The following is a 10,545-nucleotide window of genomic DNA, read 5'->3' on the forward strand; positions in this document are numbered from 1 at the left end:
AGTATATGACGAAGTTTTTAACCCCGCCCTTGTGCATTACAATTGATTCTAACGTTTGCGCGACAATGTTAAGAGTGACTTTCACTCATTTTCGACCTTACAATAAATCTAATTGCTTAAATTTTGCCACATGGCCAATTTGATCTAACAGGGAACATAAGTCTTTGTAACAATTATGTTGGACAATCAATTTAGCATAAATGATCAAGGTACTCTTAAATATTTCCTGGGGTCGATTTAGCTATATCGAAAAATGGCATTTCCTTAAACCAAAAGAAATACACTCATTTTTTTATACATGAGGTAAGATGTTAGCTTATTATGGATCCAAGTTTAAAATTGATGCTGAAAATGAATAGCTGATCCAACTGGTTTTAGAAGATTAATTTGAAAACTTATATATTTGATGAACACTCGTTCCGATATTTCTTTTGTTGTTTGAATGCTGATGCAATTTCAATTTCTTTCCTCCCCTATTGATGTTCACTTCCAAGCTGCTCTGAGGGTACTGCATTACATCAAACATCAACCAAAAAAGGTCTCTATTTTCCTGCATCTTCCAACATTGTATTGACAGGTTATTGTGACTCAAATTGGGTTCATGCACGGACACTAGAAGATCAACTTTTGGTTTATGATCCTTCCTTGGAATATCTTTAGTTTCATGGATAAGTAAGAAACAATCTATAGTCTCTCGATCCTCATGAGAAGCCGAATATTGAGCCTTAGCGAATGCAACTTGTGAGGCACAATGACTTTATATATCTTTTGTGTGATTTTCAAATTCTTCATCATTACAAGGATAAGAGAGATTGAAGGAGAATCAAGGTTCCATGAAATGAAGGATAAGAGGAATGCGCATAACAAATCACCATCATTCAACCTATAAAGGCAAACGTGGGTTCCACTCCCTTCATCCCTCATGCATGGGTTAAGATTTTGACTATTGGGATTTCGAGATTATAGCTTAAATGTATAAGAACATGTTTCATGCATATAGATCATTGTTGGGTTATGAGGGGAGCTTGGGGGATCACCCCACATTACGCAAGAGTAACCATACGATTAAGAGAGACATCACATTTTTATCCAAAATCTTATAAAATGTCCTCCATCCTTCACTTTTCTAACTGTTGTGAGACTTCTAACTCGCACTTGCTACACAACAATTGGTTACTTAAACCCCAAAAAAAATTAAGATATACATGAATTTGATTGGTAATAACATTGTAAGGTAAATCCCCTAAAAAAATATGGTAAGGTAAATATTCTGTAAATAATATATAAAGTTGGACTATTTTACTTGTCCTTTGAATTTTAAAATGTAGTGTTTAAAATAATTTATAAAAGAGTAAACAGGGTGTTAAAAGCAGCCCCAGATCATGTTAGTATAGTTTACATGCTTCAAAACACGTTGAAAGGCAACAAATAATTACTACCATTAACTTAAGTGCTTTTGAGTAATTGACCTCCCCTAAAAATAAAATAATTAAATGCACCTTTTGCATTTATTTATTATTTGATAAATATCATTTTCTATCAATTTTTTCTCTTCGTTCTTTCTCAGCCTATAAAATCGCAAATCCATCAAAATCCCAATTTCTAGGGTTTCGATTTCCAATTCATGTATTCATTTATTATTAAAAGGTAATTTACGTTAAATCTTAGATCTTCTTCTTTTTCTCTCTCATTCGATTTTTTCATTACCCACTTATTCATAATTATTTTAATTTTTTAATTTTGAGCATAATTTTGAAGTTGATTTGTTGCTTCAAGCTCAATTAATCCAATTTTCGTTCTCAGATTTAGTTAAAAGAGTTGAAATTGGAATATGGATTTGGGAAGTGAATCGGTGGAAGAGAATGAAGTGAATCACGATGAAAATGGAATCAAGGGTTGTGATGAGAAATTAGGGTTTCAATTTGATGGTAATTTTGGTGTTAAACCAGATCAAGAAGGAATTGTTGCTGAATTAGGTAGTGAGGAAGCTGTGAATTCCAAAGGGGCACCAAGTAAGGGTGTTGGGTTGAAGAAATGGAAGAGAATTAGGAGGAATGTTGTCAGGGATCATAATTCGAGTGCTGATGAATCCGGTAAGGTTTTGAAGAGGGGTTTATCTGGGTCTGGGAATGCGAATTTGAGTGAAAATCTGCGGGGTGTTAAGGGAAAAAACGATGGGTCTTCGAGCGCGTTTGGGAATGTAGTGTTTTCTGATGGGCATGCGATCCGGGGTTCTAGTACGGATTCTAGATATGCAGTTGGATCTGGTTTTGTTGTTGGGACTGATTCTGAGAATAGTGAGGATCGGAGTAGTAAGTCTTCCACTGCAGCTAGTGAGCCAAAGGTGAGGCATGAGAAAGGCCGTGGTAGTAGGAATACAAATTCGAAGAATTTAGTGAACTTGGGTCAAAAGGTTCAGCAAGGAAAGGGATGGATTGAGAGCTCTGCAAAACCTGGAGGCGGTGGAAGAGTCAAGTTTGAGAAGGAAAATTCTATTTCCAGTTTGGATTCAGATTCGAGATCCAACTATAGGCAAGGTGTCTTTAGTACGGTTACTAGTAATGGAAAACATAGTGGTAACCCCCATGTTTATGATGAAGGTAACGATGGTGAAGCTCATACTAATGAACATTTCACCAAGGAAGATGAAGCTGGTTATGGCAACGAAAATGGTGAAGATGAAGATCTACAGGAGAGTTCTGCAGCAAATCAGTCTTGGGATGCTCCTGAAGAAAAAAGTGAGAACAACCAATCTACAAGTGCTGAAGATCCTTTGATCGAGTCTATCAGGAGCCTTCAGGCTGTCCAGGAGGCACTCGAAGAAGGTTTGTCCGTCTTATTTTGTGATGTTTTATTTTTATGGGAAACTCTAAATCTTTTGCCTCTTGTTGCCAATTTGCAATTGAGTTTGTTGTGTTGTCGGTGTTATAATCCTTGAGTAAATGCAACATATATTACCTTATCATCAGTTTGTTGACAATTGGATTTTGCTCTAAGATTGAATTCAACTGTCAATTAAGCTGCTAGCAAGGCAGCTAGAAGTGCATGAACTAACCTAGTATATAATTTGTCTGGCTTGATTTCCCTAACTGCCTAATAAACCTTCTTATTTTATATCGTGTTAAGCCAAACCATGTATTTGGTTCTGTTTAATCAGTTTGGTTTGGTTCCTTGAACTCACCTGCTACTAGATGGTGTTCTTGCATAAAGTTGCTGCTTGTAAGGTGACAATATAATCTTTCTACTTGACTAGCAGTTGCAAATTTTGGATAATTCTAATATTCCAATTCAAAATATTTCACTGATACCTTATTAACATAACTAATTAACGACGTTCTACTTTTACCTTACTCACTGATACCTTATAATACATATTACTTTATAAGCATTACACACATCTTATCTTTAATTTTTTAGAGCCTTAAGTTATGATGGTCTACACTCTACAGGTATAGTGTAGTCTAGCTTGTAAGTATTCTTGATGATTTAATTAATCAAGTGATCCAACAATACTATATTTAAAACCGTTGTCCTGCATATTTAGATCTGTTCTGGTGGTTAATATAATGTCAAACGGAGAATGAGCACCTTGGAAAGTTTCTCCAGCACTTTATTTCTCTACATGAAATGTTTAATGTCGAAAATTTATGACAGATGCAATTGTTGCATTTTGCATATTATTTCTTGAGGTTCATTTGTACATGACTTGAGAGGTCCATTTGGCCATATTATTTCATTTTTAATCTCATGCATTGACTTGATGGGGAGATAGAGGGGGACGTGAATCATAAGATCCAAGTGAGATGGTTGGAATGGATCAATGTTTCGGGTGGAGTTAGTGATATGATAAAGAATAATATCTCAAGCTTAAAGAAAATCTTACACCATTATGTTTTATGAAAGTATTGAACTGAATGTTGGGCAGTAAAAAGCTACAAAAAAAAAAGATCAATGTTACAGAAATAAGAATACTGCATTGGATGAGTGCTAATACAAGATAAATAAAATAAGAATTATATGTTTAGAGAAAAGGCAGGGTGGCTTCTATTGTAGAAAAGATGAAATAATCTTGTTATTGGTGGTTGGGATGTGTGCTAAGTTGAAGATTTGTAGAAACATCTTAAGGAGGTAGATCAGATGTGGGATGGTCCATTGCTTGACGTTGAAGAAGACCAGAAAAAAATATAAGTCAGACCATTAAGAAAGATATTGGAGTTAAATGATTTTTAGGTATGGTTCATAATTGGCAATACGACATGACTTGAGCCAACAATAGGAAACAATGATGCGAAGTAGGTTATTGACTTCTTAATTAATTTTTCTATAATACTCCATATTATTTTCATTTTCTTAAATTTATAGTATACTGATTTTTTTAAATCTTATATTGTAAGCTTTTCTATAAGCTAATTTAAGTTTGTCTGTCTATATGCTGAAACTAGTCTATATGCTGAAAGTAGTTTATTGGCATATTTTTTATATGAAGTTCTGTCTTTTTCTGGAAGAAAAGAATAAAGTATGGTATGCTCCATTGCTGATTAACCAATTTGTATGTGCTCTTGCAGAAGTCCTGAAATTCAGGGAGATTGATACTGAATTTGTCTCACCAGAAGACGACTCAGCTAAGTGTAGCAGTGCATCTGCTGGCATCACTGCTGTTGATCTTGGACTTCACAAGTCATTCTTATCTAGTCATTCTAGTGCAGATGAAACCAATCAAGCTGCTTCAAGTTCCTTGGAGTTTCAGATATCGAGTTTGAAACAACATGTAAACCTTTTGGAAAGCAAGCTGGAGGAGTTGCAAGGCGTGCTTGCTTCGAAGGATTCTAGGATAGTTGAACTTGAAATAGCCTTGAGTAGTGGTAAGTTTCCTAAAGAAGAATCTGCCAACACCCTAGGTTATAAAGAAGTAGAGTACGAGATCGAGGATCTTTTTAGGCAAAAGGTTGAAGCTGAGGTTGAATACCTAGCCATCGCTAAGGTGATGCAGAACTTGAAGGTTGGGGCAGATTTACAATTTACATTATTGGAAGAACAAGAGAAACTGTCTGAAAACCAAGCACAGGTTCTCAACAAGATCATAGATGCGGAGAGTAAGGCTTCAGTGCTGAAGAACAAAGCAGAAGAGTTGGAAAAATACTGTGGTGATAGTTTAGTAATTGAAGAATCTTTTTTGCTGCAGAAAAGAGTATGTAAGGTGTCATTTTATCTTTTCCTACAGTTCATGATGTTAATCTTGTTCTTTTGGTTTCTTGTGTCACAGTTATCCCAAAATTCTGGGGTTGTTGTGCCTACTTAAGCCTGCAAAATTAGTTTCATTTTGTGTATTCTCAAAAGTTTTTTTTTTGTTCATCTTTAATGTAAAATTTCCTTGTTATATAGAACTTACCCTTCTTTTTTAGGGTAGGGGATAGCTTTGATTTTCTCTCCTTGTTCTATTATCATTTTGTGCACAACCTTAAATAATTCACTGTAATTTGAGTTTGGGAAAGATACTTGAGATGTTAGATATTTATAAGTGAGATTTCACATAAATGACTGAGACGTACGTTTGGTTTATAGCATGTTTGAATCTGATTTGCGTTCCAAACTTATAATGGCCGTGATGTTATGGAAACTACGACTTCTACTTTTTGAGTAAATATTCTGTCATTTGGAATTCTTAAAGGGTGCTCTAAAAACACTCGTTAACAATGAACAAGACCCTTAAAATTTGTCAATTTCAGAGGTCATTTTAGAATATTGATAGCAGTCAGGGCTTAGATTGATACATTATACAATTTCAAGAACTATTTACTATTGTAGATTCAAATAGGCACATGCTCTTCCACCATTACTCTTCTGGATTCATGCACACGTGCTCTTCCTCTGTATTTATGCATCATGCATCTTACCAAATGTTGAATTTTATGAACATTTTAAGTGAAAGAGTATTACTTTTCCCACCCTATAGTCTTCTCCCGCGCCCTGTTAATTTTCCAAAAATGCCCTTGTGCATTCCGGATTATAGAATCCGGATTGAATGAGCACCATGAAAAAAAGTATAAATGATGGAATTTTGAATTTTGGGTGTAAAAATCATGGAGCAAATGATAAGAGGAGAACTTTTGTATATTGTTAGTGCACTCCAATGTGCTCCTGGCTTGGTTGAACTTATTATACATGTAAACATGATTACCTAAGCTTCTTAACTTATTTCTTATTGTTGTATTTTGACACTTTAATTTTTACACTTGAGTTACATCGATGTTTCTACCATACAAGTGTCGGATCATTCAGAAGAGTTAGAATGCAGTAGTGATTGCCTTAATAATCTGCAGATGGTGAATATCCATGTTAGAGCATGTAGAATTTCTCAGCATGCAATGAGTTTGATACGGTTCATACTTGCAAATTCAACATCGTTAAGGACTTTTACTTTTAAAGTTTGTCCTGGTTCTAAGAGTTTAGATGCACATAGAATTTTAGAAGATTTGTTACATATGAAAAATTTGGTGCTGGTGCATTCTGGAATATAGAATCCGGATTGCATCAGCACCATGAAAAAATGGTGTTTAGGGGGTTTTCGGATTATGTAATCCGAAAAAATCATGTAACACGCCCTATTTTTTGAGCTTTCCGGATTACAAAATCCGGAAAAATCCGTAACTCACGTTGAAAGTCAACAAATAGGGTGAAAAATGATGTTTCCGGATTACATAATCCGGAATACGTTAAACAATTCGGATTTTGTAATCCGGAATGTGATTATATGGAGGATTTCTCTAGTATGACCAATACTTTTTTCCAGAAACAAGCTTTGAATTGCATAAAAAATGGTTGGGATATTTTGTTGGGAAGAATAAATCCTTGGAACCCGGTGTTGGAGTACTTATTTCTCTACATAACAATGCTCAAAGTATGAAGTTGACATATCCATAACTCTTGTGATGAATGAGACAAGTAAAGTTTCAATACTCACTTCAAAGCATTAGAATCATGACCTAACAAGTATTTGAAAACTTCATTCAGTGCTGATGCCTTTGGAAGAAAGAAATTAAGAAAGACAACTAATATCATTCATATTATATTTAAAATCTGCAGCACATTGCAGAATATACCTCTCTCCATAAATGTTAAGTGCACCGTTATTTTTAAAATCTGTAGCTTGTACATAACCAATTCCACAGCAATAGAAAGCTTAAAATCAAAAAAATTCTGGAAAAACATCATTCCGGATTATAAAATCCGGAAAACTCCAAGGGTAATTTTGGAAAAAAATAGGGCGCACGAGGAAAGACATAGGGTGGGAAAAGTAATACTCATGAAAATGAAAACTCTAAGCGGCAAACAAAATTCATGAATGCAACAAAATCAGACGGTCAATAATACACAAACATAAATAGATATGTCAAAACCAGCCGGCCTACACAAAATTCCATCCTCTTTAGTTGATGCCATTAAAATGACAAGTGGTTTATACGTTAGTACTTAACTATATGTGGTTTCAGTCTATTAATGAGAAAAATAGGTGTAAGCACACATGAAAAAACTAATGGAATGCCTCGGTCTATAAAAGAATAATACATAGAGATTGATGATTCATTTTATAATAGGTCTTTTAATTAATTTTTCTAAGGTCCCAAAACTTTTATATTAAGCTTTATTTTATAAGCAAAATCATCTTATTTTTCAAGTCCTTAGTTAACATAATAAATTGTGTACTTCAACAATTAGAGTCTTCCACATGGCACTAAGAGAAATTGAAGATGCTTAGTAAAACAACAATCCTTCCTTGTTGAAATAAAATTAAATGCAAATGAATTGTTAATATCGATTAAGTTGCAGAATCCATCATAGGTTCTCAAGATGATGTGGCACAGTGGAATCCATTTAGGGCTTGTTTGCAGTGACTAAAGTTTGAGCATTATAAGATTAATTTATGCAAATAAATAAGTTTTTAGGTTAATTTATAAGATCTTATTGACAAAAAGTGAATCTTCATAAACAATTTTTTCATAAACTATTTTGATAAACTTATAAAAAATACATAAAACTTATTTGCATATACTGTTTTGCATAGACTCAAAAATAAGTCAATCCAAACAAGCTTTTAAACCATTCATGGTGAGTTACACCATTGAAGGTGTTCTAAGCTCTCAAATATGAGTTTCTGGAAACACTGTATACGTTATTAGTTTTTTACGAATCAAATCAAGATATCGTCAAGAAAATTTGTGGTTTGCTACGAAAATAATGTTAGCAAATCTCTAGCAAAACACATTTAGCTAGCATTTGGTTGCAAATTAATTGTCATATTGGCCGCAACATGGATTGGACGACAAGTTATCTAGCAATTTTTTTTTGAGAAAATACGGTGAAGTACCGAAATTCGTTGCAAATCAAAGATCCGGTGAGTTAGCGATGCAAATTTACCGAGAACCAACAATTAGGGAACGAGAATGGAGAATAGGTGATTTAACAAATATTGATAGTGTAAATTGGAGAATCGGTGAGTCGTGGTTCTGAGGAGTGAGCTGCGATTCTGAGCGATGTAGAACGATAATTTAGTGATTCATTGTTAGGGATTTATGATGAAGATTCAATGACTCTCCGATTCAGTGATTTTGGGATTCAATGCTCTCATGATTGAGTATTTGATGAAGAAATGAAGAAAATGATTCTGTGTGGGGACTTGTTTGAAAATGAGATTTTGAGATTACAATGAAGGAATGAGATTTTGAGAGTGTTTTGGCTTGTTTCGAAATAAATAAATCTCTTCTCTCCTTTTCAAACCTTAGCCGTCACTTCTTTCTTCTTCTTGTCTCTCCAAGATGGGTAATTTATGGTCAATTTTGACCTAAAATCACCCGTTGAGTTATTTTTCCTTCTATCCTAATTGAATAAGTGATTTCCACATATTTTCAGTTTTCTTTCATTTGTTTTTTGTGATTTCGTCGTCTCTGCACGACTCTGTTTGTTTTGATTTCTCGTCTTTGTGCGGTGTGTTTTTGATTTCTCCGTCTTAGTGCTGTGTTTATTTGATTCAGGTTGAAAGATTAGCTTTGAGCAAGTGTACGTCCGATCAATAACTTTGACGTCTTCAACGTGGCAAATCCTGGAACATGAGTATTCCGGAGACTTGAATATAGTCATATTTGTAGATTTATGTATTTTGCCGTTTTATGCTATTAACATGGATGTTGTGAGTTTGTTCGTAAATTCATCCTTCTTGTTTTTAGTGACTTTAGATTTGTATTGTATCGAGATATTATATCAATTTGAATGAATGAATGTCGTTTATTTTTATAAAAAAAGAGTAATTTGTAATAAGCAGTGATGAACTATTTTTTAAGTTAAAATATCATGAACACACACTAAAAAAGGTGACACTCAAAATAAAAAATAAAAATTGTACAATTTTGTAATTCCAGTTAAATAGTGGTTTTTTTAATTGAAAATAACTACCAACATAAATGGCTCCCTTCAAAAAAAAAAACTACCAACATAAATCTTACTTACTAAAGCTTAACCCCTAAAGCTAACCCTAACCCTAATATTTTCCCCCCATTTTTCCCTCCACTTTTCTAAGCCATTGGATCTTGCACATTTAGGCGCCATTCAATTTTAGCCATTGATCATATTTCATATTTATCTCTTCTATTTTCCGAAACAACTATTTCATATTTATCTCTTCTATTTTCCGAAACAACTATTTCATATTTATCTCTTATATTTTCCGAAACAATTATTTCATATTTATCTCTACTTCTGAAACAAATTGGCCCTACAACTATTTCATATTTATCTATAGCCCTATTTTTCCGAAACAACTATTTCATATTTATCTCTTCTGTTTTCCGAAACAACTATTTCATATTTATCTATAGCCCTATTTTTCCGAAACAACTAAAGCTAACCCTAACCCTAATATTTTTCCCCCATTTTTCCCTCCACTTTTCTAAGCCATTGGATCTTGCACATTTAGGCGCCAATCAATTTTAGCCATTGATCATATTTCATATTTATCTCTTCTATTTTCCGAAACAACTATTTCATATTTATCTCTTCTATTTTCCGAAACAACTATTTCATATTTATCTTTTCTCTTTTCCGAAACAACTATCTTACTTACTAAAGCTTAACCCCTAAAGCTAACCCTAACCCTAATATTTTCCCCCCATTTTTCCCTCCACTTTTCTAAGCCATTGGATCTTGCACATTTAGGCGCCATTCAATTTTAGCAATTGATCATATTTCATATTTATCTCTTCTATTTTCCGAAACAACTATTTCATATTTATCTCTTCTATTTTCCGAAACAACTATTTCATATTTATCTCTTATATTTTCCGAAACAATTATTTCATATTTATCTCTACTTCCGAAACAAATTGGCCCTACAACTATTTCATATTTATCTATAGCCCTATTTTTCCGAAACAACTATTTCATATTTATCTCTTCTGTTTTCCGAAACAACTATTTCATATTTATCTATAGCCCTATTTTTCCGAAACAACTAAAGCTAACCCTAACCCTAATATTTTCCCCCCATTTTTCCCT

General features: G+C 33.7%; 1 protein-coding gene across 2 annotated transcripts; it reads left to right on the plus strand.

Moving 5' to 3' along the window:
- Positions 1 to 1,517: 1,517 nt before the first annotated feature.
- On the plus strand, positions 1,518 to 5,535 carry LOC146935279 (WPP domain-interacting protein 2-like). Of its 2 annotated transcripts, none has more exons than XM_085750463.1 (3): positions 1,518 to 1,647; positions 1,804 to 2,825; positions 4,566 to 5,535. In XM_085750463.1, exons 2-3 carry the CDS (start codon positions 1,832 to 1,834, stop codon positions 5,297 to 5,299), a joined length of 1,728 nt encoding a protein of 575 aa, XP_085606589.1. In that variant the 5' UTR covers positions 1,518 to 1,647; positions 1,804 to 1,831; the 3' UTR covers positions 5,300 to 5,535. The 2 variants fall into 2 exon arrangements, with proteins under 2 accessions (XP_085606589.1, XP_085606588.1); XM_085750462.1 differs by having other exon boundaries at positions 1,810 to 2,825.
- Positions 5,536 to 10,545: the final 5,010 nt, after the last annotated feature.

The sequence above is a fragment of the Medicago sativa genome, chromosome 3, assembly GCF_051527215.1.
Source record: "Medicago sativa cultivar Bolivia chromosome 3, Bolivia_mono, whole genome shotgun sequence".
In the NCBI taxonomy this organism is placed as follows: Eukaryota; Viridiplantae; Streptophyta; class Magnoliopsida; order Fabales; family Fabaceae; genus Medicago; species Medicago sativa.

What these genes read in the sequence shown, in the direction of transcription:
- LOC146935279 (XM_085750463.1), top strand. Translation starts at nt 1,832, where the DNA reads ATGGATTTGGGAAGTGAATCGGTGGAAGAGAATGAAGTGAATCACGAT. An exon ending in CCAGGAGGCACTCGAAGAAG is followed by an intron (nt 2,826 to 4,565) that starts GTTTGTCCGTCT and finishes GTGCTCTTGCAG; the next exon opens with AAGTCCTGAAATTCAGGGAG.